Below are 19910 nucleotides of genomic sequence, written 5' to 3' on the forward strand. Positions count from 1 at the left end.
TAAGTAAAAACGCTTCATATTTAAAAGATATAATTTAGAGTATTTTGAAAATAGATCCAACTAGTTGTTTATTTTAATTTATGTATTTGAGGGGTCGTATTCGTTAGATAAAGTACACAGTGCCACAACCCGTTATATCAGAGTCTGAGATCAAATATGATCAACACTGTAAGGCACAAAAAAGATAAAACAAACTTTATGTACTAAGTAGAAACACTTCATATTCAAAAGATATAGTTAAGACTATTTTGAAAATAGATCCAACTAGCTGTTTATTTTAATTTATGTATTTGAAGGGTCGTATTCGTTAGATAAAGTACACAGTGCCACAACCCGTTATATCAGAGTCTGAGATCAAATATGATCAACACTGTAAGGCACAAAAAGAATAAAACAAACTTTATGTACTAAGTAGAAACACTTCATATTCAAAAGATATAGTTAAGACTATTTTGAAAATAGATCCAACTAGCTGTTTATTTTAATTTATGTATTTGAAAGGTCATATTCACAAGTACCATTGTGAGTGCAATTGGATTGAAAGACATTGGGGTGCAGCTAAACGATTTGCACGAATAGAATGTGGTTACTCGTTTGACACTCTGAAGTCAAGAATCGAAGAGTTTCTTGACCATGATGAGGCTGTTTTCGGTCCTAAAATCAATAGACGATATTATAATCGTTCTTATAGATATATTGACGCCTACAGCAAGGGTAACGATGTCATGGAAGCTGAAGATATTATCAGTAAGTTTTCCAAAGAATATCGATCCCACAGACGTGCTGTTTAGTTGCTCCTTGATGACTTTCAATCTAAAAAAAAAAAAAAAAATACAAAAACAAATATAGACTCCCCCCAAATAAAATATATTTCCCTGAAAAATTTTCTTAAAAAAAAAAAAATTTCTCCCCACATTAAAAAAATCTGGCTATAAATAAATTTCCTTTTATATTACTTGTACTAGTCGGAGATGAATGCTCAAAAATGTCACAGATTACGTTTTGGCACATTACAATGAAGATGCACTCTACATCAACTACGTCTCAAAATTTAAATATTCAATTTTTAAAAACAGTTAAGCGATATATTTGTAATTGAATCGAAGAAATGAATACGGTTTAATTTAAAAGTACTCACCTTTACACCTTTGTATGTGTAGTTTTGTTAGACATTTGTAACAGTTAGGAAAACAATCTATACTAGACACTATCCGTAACATACCACCTATTAGGGAACAACAAGAGTATGTTCATCGATTGGCTAGAAAAAAATCGATTTACTATTTTTGAAAGGACTTTATTGGAAAAAAAAGTACATAACTCTATGCACAACGGCCTCAACAATGTCTAGTCCTCCCCGGATGTCAAATTTCGTCACTTTTTCAAAGAAATGTTGAACTATACACGGCTTATTTCCAGTTGATCAACTGCCTGCTCACTCGATATACCGTTCTGAGCAGCTAACCGTTTAACCTCTCGCATAAATGTGATAGTTCGACTCAAGACCCAGGATTCTCTGCGATCATCCTTTCGCAAACCTGTACCATGGTGTTCTTCAAGGAAAAAATTGGTGCCCCACCCACAAGCCCCACACCATACGCACGCCAAGCATCAGTCACAGTGACCAAGTTTCGATTCATCCTATAGTTGATGTGGGTCTCGTCGTCATGATTTGCGCCGGATGCCTCATCAACCGAGATAGGAGCTGTCAATGCTGGTGAAGTTGGACACAGAGGATATACCAGGCTGGTTTTGGAGGTGTTCGGCGGTATGCATCAACAACTCAGCAATGTTACCGGTGACGGCTCTCATGTCGCTTTGTTGGGCACTAGCGGTTGAATTTACTTTGTTTTCAATGCTGTCAATTTGAGCTTGTATAACTTTCAATGATGTCGCCAAAGAGTTGAAGCCGGTCTTCATCGTGTTCGCAACCTCTGACATTAGGTTCGTTAGTTGATGATTGATGGAAAACTTTCGATTATTCTCCAAAATTGACGCTAACGACTGACGTTTGAACTAAGAGTATTCCTCGGTTGCAAATACTGGACATGTTCACATATAATTATCCGGGCACTTTTGCTTCAATAAAACAGAGTCCTAACGTAAAAAGATTTAAAAGTTAATGCTGTGATTCTGAAATAAAATTATTGTTATTTTACCTGTGAAAGAACCCTGCCCAAGTAATGCATCAAACAACGATGTCCTTTTCAGTCTCCTTGGCATCTAACTTTGCCTGCCAGGCCTCAATCTCAGGGAAGATCGACTTTTCCAGTCCAACAGGAGGAGCCGCTACAGACATGGCCAAGAAGTAATCGCCATCACGAACAGTAAAACCAGCAAGTACTTTAATTGCTTGTACTGGTAATGTCACGACATACGACCCCACCATACGATCGTTGCTCCATCAACCCGCCATACGCTGTTGGTCACTTGGAACGTTTTGGTTTGTCATCATGTTGAGGGCACTCTTTCGATTGATGTGAGTGACCTTGGATGAGCTGATACCAATCTCTGCAAATGCCTCCTTGTAGATTTTAGCCTGCTCAGCGTAGGTAATACATTCCTTGCTGCCTTTCTTATTAAACAAGTAGGTGTCATACCATTTCTTACGGCTCGAAAAGCCGGGAAAAGTTTCTTTTTCAAAATGGAACCGAGAGAAAAGGTGTACTGCAAGAGCACCAATTGGACAAAGTTCAACATTGTTGTGGCAAAGAGCCGATCCATACTCGGTTTTTCCATCCTGGTTGGTCTTACCAAAAGCGATTGTAGCAACCAAGGCTATACATTGCGAAACGCCTTGGTCGTTAAGCTCGTTTTGGAGCAGGTCGGGCAGTTTCATACCCAAAACCGTTTCACTTCGCAAAAGGATCGCATGACTGATCATAAACAAAAGGCGATTTCTTGTGCCAAAAGTGGAATTTTGTCGCATGAAGTAGCAACAAGCAGCAAGGTAATGTTCTCTCGTGTAGCAATCGTTCAAAGTATTGACACCACGATCATGATAAGTTTCTCTCTTTCTTTTTGTCTCGTTCTTGTCCAAAGTCTCCAAAAAAGCGATTACCAAAGGTCCTCTGACTGGCTTTTCGGTCATGAATCCTAAAGCATGTTGACTGGCACCGAGATCCATGCATGCCTTAACGTAACTGTAAATAGGCTCGCGGACCAATGGAATTAGATTTCATCAGGATCAGATTTCGTTTTGCCACTTCGCTTGAAGCTTAATTCTTCTAAAAATTAGCTAAGTTTAATATCGTTGATCAAAACTTCATCAGAGAGTCATTCACTAATACATCAATTCTTGTTTAATGTATGATTTTAGCAATTTTATACTATAATGTTTTCGTTTTTCTTACCTTCGATTAAGTCTGTGCTAAATTATATGTCTTTCGGTATTTTTAGGCCAGATTACTCTACTTTCGGCAACAGTAAACTGGTTGTTACATTCACGCCCGCATCCAAGTCCAAGTTCTCGTCGGAAATCTTGATAAACAAACGTAATCAAATTGCAAATTAGTAACGTGGTTTCATAACAATATGTATAAGTTGCATTTTATAATTCGTCTTAGGGAAGACAAGATAAAATTTGATAAGTAGGTTGTGTTTATACTTCTAACAAAACAAATGACTCCGACAAGATAGGTGGCAAGAATATTTTTCGAAACTAAAACTATAATAAAGTGAAGTTGATAATGTAATATAACAATCTTGAACAGACTGTAAAGGAGTTTAGCATCGTTATTTTTTTTTTGAAATCTTGCTTGAACAACTTGACAGATTATTGTTGGTTACTGATATTATGTAGATGAAAGTAATGTATTTACTTTCTTTTCTTTTGTTCAAAGGAAAAATTAAACTGTAAATTGAAGCACAAACATTGACACATTTAATTTTTAAATAGTAGAAGGATGCTACTTGAAGCGTTTTTATCAAAATTTCAATTGGTACAGTCATTGGATAACCTTCTATTTGAGTTATAAAAGAAATTACCATTATTATATTGAAATTATTGGAACCGTAACTACACAGTCACAAGGCGAGCTAATTTTCAGTCACAAAAGTTACAAAAGTTAGGATTTTTTATAGGGGTGCGGGGGTTTAGGGGAGGGGGAACCCCTCCCCTCAAGAATAGGGCCCATAGTATTAGCATGAAAGAGCTTATATCGTATAAAGCAGTATTTTTTTTTTTTTTTTTTTTTTTAGCAGTGTAATTTTTAAGCAGTGATAAAAAAAAATTGGGCGTGCGGGGGTTTCCCCCGCAAGAGGAGAGGGGGAACCCTTCCACTCATGAATACGGCTCATAGGATTAAGCATTAAATTGTTGAATTCTGAAAAACAATATTCCTTTATTTTTTACATCACAATATCCTAGAGCATAATTTTTTTTACAGTCGTATGTTTTTAAAGCGTAATTGTTTTTTTAAGTCTTAATATTTTATAGCAGAGGTACAAAATTAGAGGCTGGGAAGGCCCCTTCTCCTAAGAATACGACCCATAACATTAAACATTAGACTGAAAAAAAGAGCTTATATAAAAATTGACTATTTTGTAGAGAGTCATAATATAAAAATTGACTTTTACGTAAAAGTCATTCAAAAAAATGTAAGTATCGGGTTTCGTGGTTGAGGTAACCTTCGCCCCAGTATAAAAGCCAATAGCATTAACAATTATATTATCGAGGTTATAGAAACAGTCTATGAACAGTTTTTCACAGACAATATGTCATTATTTGAGAAGAACTGAAAAATTGTTTGTTTTAGGTCGATGAAAGGGTCACCTTTGAAATTAATATTTTGGACCATCAAGTCTTTCATTACAAGTCTTTCATTTTGAAGCAAAAACATTGCGCATAGAATAATTAATCAGAAAGATAAACAAATATTACTTTTGCGTAGATCAACGTTCTAGCCTGGGTATAGGGATATATTCTTTTTCCAAATATTTAAACATGTATTGAGAAACATCAAAGTTTTCCCCAGTGTCAAACTAATAATAGGCAGTGTAGCTTAAGGTATAATGGTGCATGGGCTTCATGGTTAATTAATATATGTTAAGTTTGTTATTTCAAAAACAGGCCTGCGGCAGCACGAGGTTTTTTCAAAGCGCAGCGTACCGAACCATAGTGCAGGTTAAAAATTTACCGCAGCGCAGCGAGGGTCAAAAATTTTACCGAAACGGAGGTTAGGTTTGAAAAAGCCTCGTTTATTTAAAATTGATTAATTTTATTTATTTGGATAAAAAGAGCCCATGTAACTTTTTCAGACACGTGTTTTTGGAAAAAATAATTACGAGATGGTTGACCAATGAGGACTAAATCGGCGGAAATACCGGATCATTTTTCCAAGTAATCGGCATGCATAGTATTTTTACCACTTAAAACAAGAACTTATTTTTTGGCGGACAGCGGAGTTTTTGTACCACCCGTTTCACTAAGGTTAGGATACTGCTTAAACTTACTCGAAGTTAGTCTGTTATAAGGATTGAATTCTTTTTTTCAGTCCTTGGACTGCTTTCCGTTATCATTAGCAATATCCCTCCGATCATTTTCAAACACTATCTGTTCAGTGATTGAATACGTGTTAAATGATTTAGAAAACGAAACGCAAATTGGTCAAGAAATTGAAAATATTATGCTTTTAAAACGTAAAATATAATTCAGACTGATGCAAATTGGTTTCAAGAGATGCGCAAAGTTTGCGAATAATATTTACGCAAATTGGGATTTTGAAGTGCTCAAATATTTTTTAAAACACGCAAATTGGTACCGTGCGCACTGAATACGTTTTTGTGTATGTTAGTAGCAGACCTTTTTGATTCCATAAGCATATAACTCAAATCCCTTTCATTTTTTAATCCATTGACATCTAAACTATTATACCCCAAATGCAACTGGTTATTCTAAGACATTATTTTTTAGATATAACGGCAAGTCTTATTTCGAGAGTAAATGTACAGACCGAAAGAATTTTTTTTTTAAATTTTTTGTTTTTATGGTGATTCCTCCTCTACAGTGCATTAATATATAAAAATAATAGGAATTAGGAATTGTAAAAAACAGTCACAGAGTTACGATTTTTTTGAGGGGGTGCGGGGGTTTTCCCCGCAAGAGGGGTGGGGGGTTTGGGGGGAGGGGTTCCCCCTCCCCCCAAGAATATGGCCAATATTATTTAGCATTAAATTGTTACCTTCTGAAAAACAATATTCCTTTTTTTTTTACAGCGCTGTGTTTTTAAAGCATGATTTTTTTTATGGCGTAATATTTCTGAGCCGAGATACAATAGAGGATGGGAAAACCACTCCTCCCAAGAATACGACCCATAGTATTAAACATTAGACTAAAAAAAAAGATCATATATAAAAACTGATTGTTTGGAGAAAGTCATAATATAAAAAGTGACCTTTACGGAAAAAATCATTGCAAATAAAATTGTTACTATGGGGTTTTCAGGGTGGAGGTTACCCTCCGGCCCAGTATAACAACCAATAGTATGAAGCATTATATTATCGAGTTTAGAGAAACAGTCTATGAACACTTTTTCACAAACAGTATGTCATTATTCGAGAACAACTGGAAAATTAATTGTTTTAGGTCGATGAAGGGGTCGCCTTTGAAATTAATATTTTGGATTATCAAGTCTTTCATTATGAAACAAAAACACTGCGCATAGAATAGCTAATCAGATAAATAAACAATTAATACTTTTTGGGTAGATCAACTTTCCTGCGTGGGTCTAGGGATATCGTCTTTTTCCAGATATTTATACATATATTGAGAAACATCAAAGTTTTCTCCAGTATCAAACTAATAATAGGCAGTGTAGCTTAAGTTATAATGGTGCATGGGCTTCATGGTTAATTAATATATGTTAAGTTTGTTATTTCAAAAACAGGCCTGCGGCAGCACGAGGCTTTTTCAAAGCGCAGCGTACCGAACCATAGTGTAGGTCAAAAATTTACCGCAGCGCAGCGAAGGTCAAATTTTTACCGAAACGGAGGTTTGGTTTGAAAAAGCCTCGTCTATTTTAAAATTAACAATTTTTGAAAAAACGGACATTTTTGAGAGTTTCAAGTCCGATCCCTACAATTTTTGGCGTATTAGATGTAGTTTACGTAGTCAAATAGCTTGAGAACTGGATAGAAATCAATAAATTTATTACCATACTTGGAAGGCCATTTAGCAATCTTGAACGCTTGTTCAATTGAAATCTTTTAAATTAAACAAACATAAAATTGTGGCAAAAGGTAAACTAAGAAAGAGAGATAAAGGAAAACAGAAAGATCTGTCATGTAATTCAGCTTCTGCACAAAATGTGATTAACGAACAAGGCAATGGCCAAAAACTTTTTCTCAGATTAAGAAGAGTACCACAATCTAAAGATGATGAGTCTTCCAAGATTAACCAAGCTAGTCCAAAGGAGACCGTTTCGGAGGCAGTTCCAAATATGATTGTCTTAAGAATACCAGGAAATGTCTTCGAAGCCATAGCCGAGATTAACAGAAAGAGGCCTCGCCCACGAATGAATGAACCTGAGTCATCTGAAGACAAAACTACAGAGGACACTGGTGTAGGTAGAGACAGGGTTAGGGTAGAAACCGAGGATCCAGAAATGAGAAGAGAAAGGCAGCGTGAATATCATCGAAACTACGGACGTCAAAGGTGCCAAAGAACGGTCGTTAGTATAAATGCGATATCAACAAATCTAAAGGTATTTAACCCTGAAGCAACTTATTATAGATTTCATCATGGAAAAATACTAGACGAAAGTATGAAAAAAGCATAAAGGAGGGGCCAACTTTATTTTGCGTATGTTGTGGAGGATTGTTTTTTCTCAAAAATGTATCCCTGGTTGATAAGGAGACAATGCTATCGAAATGGAAATGCGAAAGTGACGTTGTAGAGGTGGCATTGTGGGCCGTTGATGATCACAAATTCGAGGATTTAAACAACGTTACGATTATGAAAAATGGCAACCCAGAGAAGAATTATTTCTGTTCAACCTGTAAAGCTTCTATCGAAAAAAGCAGAGTACCAATAATCGCTTTAAAAAATGGTTTTCATTTTCCGGATAAAGTAGCATGTATCGATTCGTTAACAAGACTTGATGAGCGTTTGGTATCCCCTCGACATGTATTTCAGTCAATTTGGTTACATAAAGGGCTTTTGGGACAATTCAAAACCAAGGGAGGCATTGTTAACGTTCCTCTTAATGTTGATACCACTGTGAGCTGTTTGACTTGTAATTACGACTCTACTGGCATAATACATATCAGTTTAGCTAGAAAATTAATATTTACGAAAGATCACATAAAAGGTAATGTCAGTCCTTTCAAAATATGGGATGCCGCCCTTTATTTGCAATCGACACCAATATATGTCGAATATGATATTCAAACTGCAAATCAAAATGAATGGAATGAAAACAACATAAATACAAATGTACCTGTTCAGACAAACGAGGATGATGATGACGCTGTTGATGATCAAGGGATTAAACCTAAAAGCAATGAAACCAACCCTGCGGAGAGTGAGATAGAAGATGAACCATTAAATGCAGGTACAACAGAATTGATTCTTACTAGTGACAATGAATTCACAATTCGACTTGCTCCTGGGGAAGGAATGACACCCATATCAGTTTTGACAGACAAAGATAGTGATTTCTTATCTTTCCCAAAAGTTTATTACGGTCATAAGCTGGAAGGGTCAGGGTCAGTTTCCTATGGCAATTTGGCAAAGTCCGTTGTACGAAGATTTGATAGAAGAGCTGCAATGCGTCTTGATCTACTTTTGTATATGGATCGCAAATGCTTGTTAACCAAGATGAGCTTAAATATCAGCACTATTTTAAGAAAAAGAATCAGCAATGGAGCTGATGGCATTCATTTTACAGCAAAAGACGTGTCAAATGAAGATTATGTCTCCAATCTTTTAAACAAGAATCAAACTTTTAAAACATTTTCAGGTATCCGTTCATCATCAGAATATTGGAAGAACCAAAAGAAAAATTCTATGACTATGATCAGACAATTGGGGGTCCGGACTTTGTTTGTAAATGTTTCTGCTGCTGAGACCAAATGGAACGAACTTTTATGCATATTAAGGAAAGTTATAGATGACGATGTTATGACAGAAGATGAAGCTGAAGAGTTATCATACGATGAAAAAGCCAGATTGTTACAAGCTGATCCCATGACCACGGCCAGATATTTTGATCACAGATTTCGAGAACTGAAAAAGACTTTGCTTGACAAAGAAGGGCCTTTTGCTGGATTTAGCATCAACGAGTACTTCTTCAGAGTTGAATTTCAACACAGAGGTAAATTTGCGATTTTAATAGATTTTTTCCTGCGCAATTAAAATGTAATTAAATACAGGATCTCCCCACGTGCATATGCTTATTTGGCTGAAGGATGGACCCAAATTCGAAGATAAAAAATATGCAACTCGAGACGAAGCCGCCAGTATGAAGAGCGCAATTTGTGAATTCGCTGACAAAGTAATTACTTGCAGCAAAATTTGGGATGGTACCCCTCATCATGATGTGGAGTCTAAAAGTACAGAAACTACCTGGGATAACCTCATCAAAACCAGACAAACGCATAAACATACCAGTACATGTAGAAGAAAAAGAGGCGGTAACGAAATCAAATGCAGATTTTTTTTTTTTTGGCTCATTTCATTTTAAAATGTTCATTTCTCATGTCCTTATGTATTTATTTTTTAAGAAGTTCGTAATTTATTTCGTGATTGTAGGGTAATTTTTTTATTGGTCGAACCGAAGCTTGCGATGTGATGTTTGCAATTTAGAAAAATATTTGACAATGACGAAGGCGTCTTTTGCATCTTTACCTTTGCTGTAAGCTTCATTCTTTGACAATGACGAAGACGTCTTTTGCATCTTTACCTTGGCTGTGAGCTTCGATATAACGGAAGCTTTTGTTCCAGTATCTTCTAATTAAAAGAGGTGGCTCTCCAGGAGGAGGAGCACTATCCAGAAACATGTTGATATTATTGTCGAGGAACTTGAAGTTGTAGTTGCAATTTTGTCTTGCAACTTTCTTAGTGGCCCCCAAAATCGTTCGATCGGATTTGTTTCGCAATGGAATCTGGGGTACAGTTCAAAGATATGGCCTGCATTGCCAATGACTCCTTCCAAAATTGATTTTTGCTTCAAAAAATTGGGTTGGCTACTAACAGGATGGTTTGCACAACACGTATGATCAGCAATGGCGATGTTATGGCAGTCGTTAATTTGGCCACTGTATAGTCCTCGCTCTTGAAGGATTAATTTGAGGCCCTGAAAATAAACCTTCATTTTGTTTTTCTGGCGTAAAAAATATCAGAATGTTAAAAAAAATACTCTAATTGGTATTCCTCAAGTAACTTACCGGATGCTTTTTTCTAATAAGCGCTACAATCGTTTGTCGTTTTAAATCAGCATCCAACTTTGAGTTGTGTAATTTTTGAATTTCAACAAAATTGTTATCTCTTTCGACATAAATCCTGGATTTTGGAAGCTTCTTCACCTGCGGCAGACTATCCGGTATACTCACCATTTCTTACTCGAACCTCATCTTTACCTACTTCATGGGGAAGCATGTTCATTCTGTTGGCGACCGAAGCATCGAAAGCAAAGGACTTGTGGTTGCTGCTTTGGGCGAACGAGAACAGGCCGATACTATCTTTATGCAAGAACGCAAAGATCACAATAACGTCTTGCAACTGTTCCAGCATGTGAGAACTAGTCCAATAGCACTCACTTTCTGCAACCGGAAAAAAAAATCTTTCTTGAAGTCATTGTCTTGTTATCAATTGTGGCCCTCATGGTACCATGGCACTTGCAATGAAACTCTGAGATCATGATTGATCTGCCCTGAGATTTAGGCAGACAGTAGCTCTCATCATTTTCTAGCCATGCTTGTTTTTGGTAATCGCTGGCATAGAACGAGCTCTCATCATGTGTAACAAAGACATGTTATTTTTGCCTACTGGCAACACCAACGAAACTTCTACACTAACATCATTAGGATCATACTGCTGGGACAGTTCCAGATAACCCATCATTCGCTTGGCCCAAATCTGACGATACTCGATGACGTCTTCTCTCTCGTGTTCATCAAAGTATACGGTACGACCTACATACAAAAGCAGAATTATTACAAATGGTTACCAATGCTATGTCGAAATATTACCGATAGGCTTAAAGCTAAAACCCCATTGAATTGACTTTTTGCGAATACATTCGGCAGACAAAAGGCTGCTGGCATCCACAGAATCGACATCTATATCGGGAAGGATATTTATACGCAACTGATTTTGTATGCCGGGAATACTTCTTTGGCTACGAGGTACAGCGCGAAACCAATCAACGATTTTTCTTTTGATATGATTATCGACAAGAATTGATACTCTCTTGCTATTCAATCCTTGCATTCCTTTGCTGATTTTTTTAGTTTCCAAATATTCATCTGCGTATTTTCTTATGACAAGGCTACGGTAAATAGTAGCTTTGCTGTACCGAAATACGTTTGCTGCACATTCAGATGCTTCTGTCTTTTTCAACCCTTTTAAGCGAAGTGACATGTACAGATGGACAGCTTGATACTTAGAGTTTTCACAAACACCATTTTTTTGTTGCTCAGAGCGAGCATTAATTGTTGGTGCCAATTCCGTATCTAAAATAACAAGAGCTTCGGCAATCTTTTCCATTTTAGTTTTTTCTGGAGTTGTTTCCTCGATTGGTTTAAAAAATCTGAGAATAGATGTACTTCCCTTAGCCATCTCTCTGTTCTTTTGAAGTTTTCTTCTCTTATGTCTATCACACACATCAAATCCACAACCGTACAAAGACGTTGCTTGATCTTCGTTAATATTTTCAAAAGCTGTAGGTTAAAACGAAGCGAATATTTATTAGATACCTGTAATAACAAAAATAACTGTTACAACTTTATTACCATTTTCCTTTTTATCTTGCTCCAAGGGTATAATTTGAGGCTCATCACTGATTATTTCTACTGTTGGTTTATCGTCTATACTGCGATGTTTGCGCATTTTTTGAAGATGGCGTCCTTGTCTCCTTGATTAAGGCATAGAAGTATAAGATTATGTTACACAAATGTCAAAGTTTCTGGTACCTTCCGCCAAAATCGGTTGCTCTGGTGATTGGTCAGAATTAGATTTACGAAAAAAAAAATTAATCGTATTTTTACCTCTCGGGCGGCAATTTATTTAGCCGGAGAAAGCTAGCACAAATTTATAATTTTACACTGTAAAAACAACGCAGACATATTTGGCTCTCCTCACTGTAAATGGCCAATTTTGTGTGAAAAAAAAAATCCGGTTCTGTTAGTTTGTGGAGAATTCTCTAATAAAGAATGTAATAGAGCCGGATTTTGGATATCTGTTGAATTCATCGAGGAGATACAGTTTTTATTTTTATTTTTTAAATCGGAGCCAAAAATTGTTCATTGTAAAATAGATGCACTGTACCCTAATTTATATTTTACCCCCATCCAAAACACTATTTCAAAGACAAGCAGATCGAAAGAAAAAAATGCTGATACGTTTACTTGTAAGGTCCGAAGTTGAAATACTTTGATGGAAGGTGTCACTTCTGCTGATGAAATTGTTGTTGGGCAAAAACGTTCCAAAATCTTTATAATCGCGTTGCGTTGAGGTTGTCCCATTTCTGCCTTCTTCATGGTGGTACAGACAGAGGCTCCGAGCTTCCTGATCTTCAAGTTGTCAATTTGAACAAGAATACCCTGCCCGTTTCTGGTGATGAAAAATGGCAAGACCAATAACTCTGGTGGATTGATTACTGGTGCATGTAATAGAAATGTAGACATTTGAATTTGTCCGTTCGTGGTAACTGCCTTGCATTTCTTTGGAATGTTTTATGCGGATTGTAAGCCGTTTCCCGATTTCAACAATTCCGAAAGCTGATATTTCAACAAGTGTTTGAGGACGAGTGCTGTTTGCACGAAGCAATAGTCATAATATACCCAACACAAAGCAAAGGAGAAGGCCCTCATGGCTTGTAACATTGGATCTTCCAAAGTTAAGCAAATGGTTTTTGGGGCTGGAGCTCGTATGTGCAATTTTGATGGAGTTGATCAGTCACTAATCACGCGAATTGGTAGATAGGATGCTGATTGTACGATTAGTTATTATGTTACTGGTCCTCCACGTTAAGCTATGTATTCTTTAGGTGGTTATGGCACACAAAACGTTACATTACACGTACCAGAATGTACCATAGAACCTCATGCCGAACGCGAAACAAAATATTTTTTAATGTGAGGAATGAATAGTTGCATGGATATGTTACACTTCATGTCACAATTAAGCTTAAACTTTTTCTGTAAACAGCTTTGCAACTTAATTTTTATCCTCGAACTGTCCATGCTTGAAGTTCTTTATGATGATTTCCATAAGCTATGACTAACCTGGTGTATTTCGGTACAATCAACTTACGAATAGATAAGTAAACTGTTTAGTCAAATATAACATGAAGTTTAAATAACTTGAGATGTTGCATATCAGTATAATTTTTTATACTGCTATACAACGTCTCCTGGTAGAATTACATACTTCTATATTATGGGTTGCATGACTGGCTTAATTATGACAGTTAGATAAATAATTCTCTGCCACTGAGTTACTATATCACCGATCGCGGAAAGAATCATCTCATATCTAATAAGGAGTTATAAGCAAAATAATTTAATACTAAAATTTTCTTCCCTGAATTAGCTACACGTAAGGAGAATGGAACAAATATTAAAATAAATAGATAATTTACTAACATATTAAAATAGCTATGAAGTTAATATAGTGTATAAGGATATTGTGTATGAATAAATTCGGACCTACTTTCTACAACCTAATATACAAGCCTCGATATTTGCGTTCGTATTTTTTTATTATAGAAATAATAAATAAATGATCATCTACCACTATTGTTTTTTGATGCCAATTAGATTTAACAAACAACTATGCATCTTTTACTGAAACCCGTACATGATATAATAAATACGTGTCTCGTAATACTAAAATTTAGATAGAATACTCGCGTTTCCGATTCAAGGATATGGAACAACGTTACGTGGAAAAAATTCTAACGTTTAGTCTTTGTTTAGGACAAGTCGAGAAAAAAAGCATATATCTATTGCAAAACCAGAACGGCTAAAACATCTTTAAAACCCAGGAGAGTCGCGCAATAAAAAAAGGACCACTTATTTCATAGTACCTTAATATTTTCAGTCTATTTTTGCCTCCAATAAAAAAAGGATCACTTATTTCCTATTAGCTTAATATTTTTAATCTATTTTTGCCTCCAATAAAAATAAATGTTTATGTCATTATTTCTGAAGTGTGTTATTTTCCTCATAAACGATATAACCTTTGTCATTGTTTATTTCGTATTTTCTTTTCTTTTCACATTTTTCTCTAAATGTAGCTCAAAAAATTTCATTTCATCTGATATATTTCGTAATCATCTCCTCTTTTCTGATACACTTCCTTGTTTAAATGAACAACCCGCCTTTAAAGATTGAATCATTCTTGGTTTTGTTTTGCGTGTCAGGCTGGAAGCAGTTGTGCCTAAAAAATTATACATTAGTTCAATGCCAACTTTACATTTTCAATTGCAGTATTTACATTGGTCATAAGAATTGACTTTACGCGGTTTCTGACTGCAGCAACCAAAAGGTTTTTAGACCCCCAACTTTTGGAAAAAGCAAAGAGAGGCAGACAGTTATCAGCTCCGAGGTAAGAGAAAAATGATCATCAGCGATCAATGCGAACAATTCCCTTTGTTCAAACCTGATCTTCATGTAAGTAAAACCTGAATACAGCGTAAACTGAGGAAGGACGTAAACGGTTACGAAATTTTTCATCGCGGTGTAAGACAAATCGTATCGACGTTCCAGTTCGCAGTCATTCATTGAAACAGGACCACCTTCCAATATATTGTGGTCGCTTTCGAAGTAGGTTCCCGAGGCCTCAATGACCTGGTTCTTTGCAGAGACACCTACGGGTTTAGCTTTAACACGTTGGCCTAAATGATTGGGGTTCTTCAACAAACCCTTTTTCTTCTCCTCGGTGTAGATACTGCTGAGTAGGTTTCTTAATTCCGTGTTGCCTTCTTGATCAGTAGAACCGGACATACCTTGGAACCGAATTATCACTGTATGAGGTATTTCTTTCTTTAAAATTATCTTACCAGCAACCCGTGAGTGACCAGCCATGTGTTTAATCATTTCTTTTAACTCTGTAATGGTGTTCTTCATTTCCATAACTTCATGCTTAAGAGATTGCACTTCAGCTACAAGAGGAGCTGGAGGCAGAGTTAAAGAGACTATCAAAGGAAGAATCTAATCATTGTGTAGAAGAGATTCGGTAGTCATAGATGTTGGTATCAAGCATAGTTTAAGTAGTTTTCTAAAGAGATGATAAAAAGATGTAGTTAAAAAAAATATTAAAATGCATTTATACTTTCCAATTCGGTAATCTGTCCCAAATAGATAAAAATGAAAACCGGCTACCATCACAAATTAGGCAATTTGACAGGCTTGGCATAATTCTGCAACGTATTAACCGGAAACTTTGCAGCGAAGGATTACTCATAATTATTGAAAGTGATAACGTGTTATAAAATAAAGAGATGTTAAAAGGCTGGTAAGCAATGCACTGGGTATGTTACTAACTTACATGGGAATACTTGAGATGGTCATTCCGATTGACAAAAAAAAAGAATCTTGTCGTTATACACAAATGTAATCTTGTTTGTAATGTCAAAGAGTACTGTTTTTATACCAAACGTTTTATAGGAGGTAACTACGTCCCGTAACTACGTCAAATTATTATGAGTGATAGCTCGTTATGCGTGCTTAAAAGTGACAAATCACCTAATATAGAACAAGCCCGAGGCAAAGCGTCTATTTTTCGATATAAAAGGATGAGGAAAATCGACCGAAAAATTAGACCACCACCATATTTACAATGCAAACGCCTCGAAACAACACTAGTCAAAGAAAATATAAAAGGCTTGAACTAATGCTCCTACGGCTGTGCTTTTCAAATGGTTGTCCAGGTATTTTGAAAGTCTTGCTCAAGTTGAATTTTCAACTGTTCCAACAGATACCCATAATATGTCTAAGTATGCTCCCCGCGAAAGTCCTCCTAGCTATCTCAACTTTGAAGGGTTAGACTAAATAAGTGGGTTCATGAAGAGCATGATAAACCGTTTGAAGATGCATTTTTCACCGACTAGAATGATTACGTAGATACTGCTGGATTTTGATCAATGGAGATAGATTTGTTTAGTGAAAATAATGAAGGTATGTATAATAAAATAATTAAATGAAGAAGATGATACTTACATGGCCCACATTTTAAGACGTTTCTAAAAATATTCACACTTGTTGTGAAGACGACGAGTCTATTTATACTCTGGGCGATGTTTTTATTCCATCCAATCCCTTTAGTCCAGCTCAAGAATACAGTATCCGCCTTTCAGATATTTGTAAAGAGAGAAATATTTGTTGCGAAGGTCATAGGCAACTGATAAAGTTATTTAATAACATGTCGTCTGATAAAAAAATCGGTAAATATAAGAACTTCAATAATACTGAATACAATTTATTGACAGTGCTAAATATTTTACCATAGACAAATTGAGCAAGTTACTTGGACTTGAAGCTTGCTATAAACTCATCAAACGTGTGGTACCGATGAATCTTGTCAACAAGCATGAAATTTGTGCTACTAATGGATGTTACTTGTATGACGCTATAAAGGATGTTGATCTTATTTCTTGTCCCATTTGTGATTGTTCTAGAAATATCAAGAAAGACCTAAAGACCATAAATATCCCAGCCAAATCGTCCACGCTTTTGGCTTGTAATGATGTAAGGGAAAGAATAGCATACCGATTTGAAGAACATCCCAACTCAGAAATTTTGCAGCCATCGCAGGAAATATTTTACAGGGATACTTTTGATGGAGAGCTCTATGCGAAATTTGTAAATAACTCGCATTTTGACAATAAGTATGACATTGCTTTAAAAATTAACATTAATGGCTTTCGCAGCAATGTTTCGAGCACGAAGATGACAATGATCCATTGTGTAATTTTAAACTACGATATTTCGCAAGTAAGTAAAAACGACTCCAGCAAAATTGAGGTATACTTACATTATCAGAGCGTTTTACTCGAGAAAATACTTTTCAAATCGGTATTGTTTTTGGCAAAGTCGGAGGTCAATCTTAACTCGTATTTGCGACCAATTATCAAAGAATTATCTGAATTCCACTCCAAGCCTCTTCTGGTCAAGCGAAACGGACAACAAGTTGCAATTAGTTAAGTAACAACTATGTATGTTTCTGGTGATGGTGTTCAATGTAGCGAGTTGATGAATTTTGGTGGTCATTGTTCAACATATGGCTGCAGAGTTTGTTTGACAAAGGGAAAGCATACAGGCGATGTAAAAAATAATGACGGGATTGTTGGCGAGGGGACCCATGGTAAGTATTTTTAGGATGGAAAAGCTTTGTTGAGATCAATGGATAGTTTGTTGAAAAAAGACGATAGTGAAGCTATGTAAGTATGATAGTGTTTGCGTATGTTATCCTTTATTTATCATTTCATCATATTACGCAGATAACGACTACAACATTAATCTTCGTAGTGTTTCCGGTGATATAGTCTCTTTTACGTCGGCTGCTTTTCATCCAATTGATGAGATGCATCTGTATTAACATTGCCAAAGATGTTTTTTACTTGATTTCTCCAAGGTACAACCTTCATTTCAAGTACTGTGTAAAGGAAACAGATTATCCATTTGAATTGTCTAATAACGCGTTCACTGCCATCAAAAAGAGCATGGAAGGATCTAGACATCTCGTACTTGATTTTGCTGATATAAGAAAGCGAAGCTAACCTGCCCAAAGTTTTAAAGCAGGTCTTGATCAAGAGAACACCGTCATCATGTCGAATTTCACCAGAACAGATCAATTGATTCAACAGAATTGGTACTTGCTGAACGAGGATTTTGTAATCCCTACCTACGAAAATTCTATGAAAACGCAATGATGAACGCAGCTTTCGGGTAAGCCCTTTGCTAACGTAACCATGCAATCTTGTTTCGAGGATACTTTTCTTGGTTGGATTCAGATGGTCTTGCAACAATTTTTTGACCAAGGCTTTGCCGACACCAAGCATTTTCGTATGAAGGAGCTCAATTGGACAATCGAACATCGTATCGAACGATTGAAGGTCTACCAGAGCCTGACCAGCAACAAGTTTGTAGCCAGAATCGACATTTACCAACAAAGTCTTGTCACCGCCAGAAGCCAAATACCGCGCGTACATATCTGCAAACACGTTTTCAGAGCGAGGGTCACAACGATAATCACTGCAGTCAAGTCGAGCTAGGGATATTAATTCCCAATCACACTTTCGGCATGGCATCTTTGAAATAGCATCGCGATTAGAGGTAAGCTCCGAATGACGCGCATTATCAGCAGTGATAAGTTGCATAGGAGCAACGACAACGACAGCCTCCCCACCAGGCAAAAACATCTCTACACCTTTCTCCAACAACAAAAGATCTTCAACAATAGCAGGAAGCATTTTCATTGCAGACAGCAAATGATCTGTACAGATGAAGGCTGTATTCTCAAGTGCATGTCGTTCCGCAATAGGCAAAGCGGCGGGTGCCATGATCCAGCTATCAAACGGTGGTGGGGAAAAATGTTGCAAAAAAAATGTTGTAATTTCGCGGGATTTAGTTTAACCGGATATGCTTAAGCTACTAAATGACTTAGCCGATTTTACAAAAAAAGAAAAATTACCTCTTTTTTTACCTTTTAATAAACATGTCAAAAGTAACGTTTTTTAAAACACAATTCCCTTTCAACAACGTTGTTGAGACTTCCCCTGCACTTTTCTCGGAGTATGCAAATAAGTTTGTCGATGTCGACTTCAACATTGGGTGGGTAATGAAGACTGTCCACTCTTATTTTCCCAACAAAAATAAAAAAGTTGCTTTAAAGGATAGCGATCATGTTAACAACCATCGAGTTGTCAAGAAATGTCAAGGATCTATTATGTGTAATAATAGTGCTTGTGCATTGTACGAAAAGCAATTAAGACCCTCTGTTGAACAGAAATCGATTGCGATCAAGAAGTGTATTCACTGCAACAATGCGCAGTTACCGTGGAGTATTACTTCAGTTTTATTTGATCCCAGTGTACTATGAGCCATAAAGTAAATAAATTTAAGAAGATCGAACACCTGCACTCTTCCTATGTACAAAAACATCGGACCAACGATCAACAAAAAACGGTCGACCAGATCATTTTGAAGAACCCAGCTGCAACACCAGGCGGCGTTATTGCTGGAATCAGTATGAGATCTGATGATATTTTAGAAGATGTCGAAGATATCAATCCTGTTCACCTCAAAAGAGAGAGAACATAGCATGAACTCCGAGTAGCCAAAATTAGAAATGGCTTGGTTCTCGTCAAAGGAACAGATTTGTTGGAGGAATTTTCCAAGATTGAAGATGAGTACCCTGGATACATCCTCTCAGCGGAATTGGTAGCCTCGAAGTTCTGTATCATTTTCTCTTGCCCTGAAATGGCAATGGCTAAATTGCCATTTGAGAATTATCCCATGATTACGGACGTAACCTTTAAGGCCGTTCCCAACGGTTTTTATCTTTGCTCGACAGTAATCTTTGTGCCTGAGATGAAAAAACACGTAGTCATCTTCCAGGCTATCATGAAGAAGCTTGATGCCCAACAATTTGCTGTTTATTTCAAAGCTTTGTTTGAGAAGTTCGCAATTAAAGATGATAATTTTTTGGGAATGATTATGGACTTTTCTCAGGCACAGCGCGAAGG

The 19910-nt window shown here is 36.5% G+C and overlaps 2 protein-coding genes across 2 annotated transcripts; both read right to left on the reverse strand.

The window, feature by feature from the left end:
- Positions 1–1398: 1398 nt before the first annotated feature.
- EV154DRAFT_487747 (uncharacterized protein) lies at positions 1399–1941 on the reverse strand (the record flags this gene model as incomplete). The annotated part of the gene is made up of 3 exons (XM_051599008.1): positions 1399–1553; positions 1580–1714; positions 1743–1941. 3 exons carry the CDS (start codon positions 1939–1941, stop codon positions 1399–1401), a joined length of 489 nt encoding a protein of 162 aa, XP_051451162.1.
- Positions 1942–14495: 12554 nt separating this feature from the next.
- On the reverse strand, positions 14496–15297 carry EV154DRAFT_570807 (uncharacterized protein; the record flags this gene model as incomplete). The annotated part of the gene is made up of 3 exons (XM_051606221.1): positions 14496–14602; positions 14660–14694; positions 14825–15297. The coding sequence occupies 3 exons, from the start codon at positions 15295–15297 to the stop codon at positions 14496–14498; spliced, it is 615 nt and encodes a 204-aa protein (XP_051451163.1).
- Between the last annotated feature and the right edge of the window lie 4613 nt (positions 15298–19910).

This window comes from Mucor mucedo, assembly GCF_025094135.1.
Source record: "Mucor mucedo strain NRRL 3635 chromosome Unknown EV154scaffold_201, whole genome shotgun sequence".
NCBI lineage: Eukaryota > Fungi > Mucoromycota > Mucoromycetes > Mucorales > Mucoraceae > Mucor > Mucor mucedo.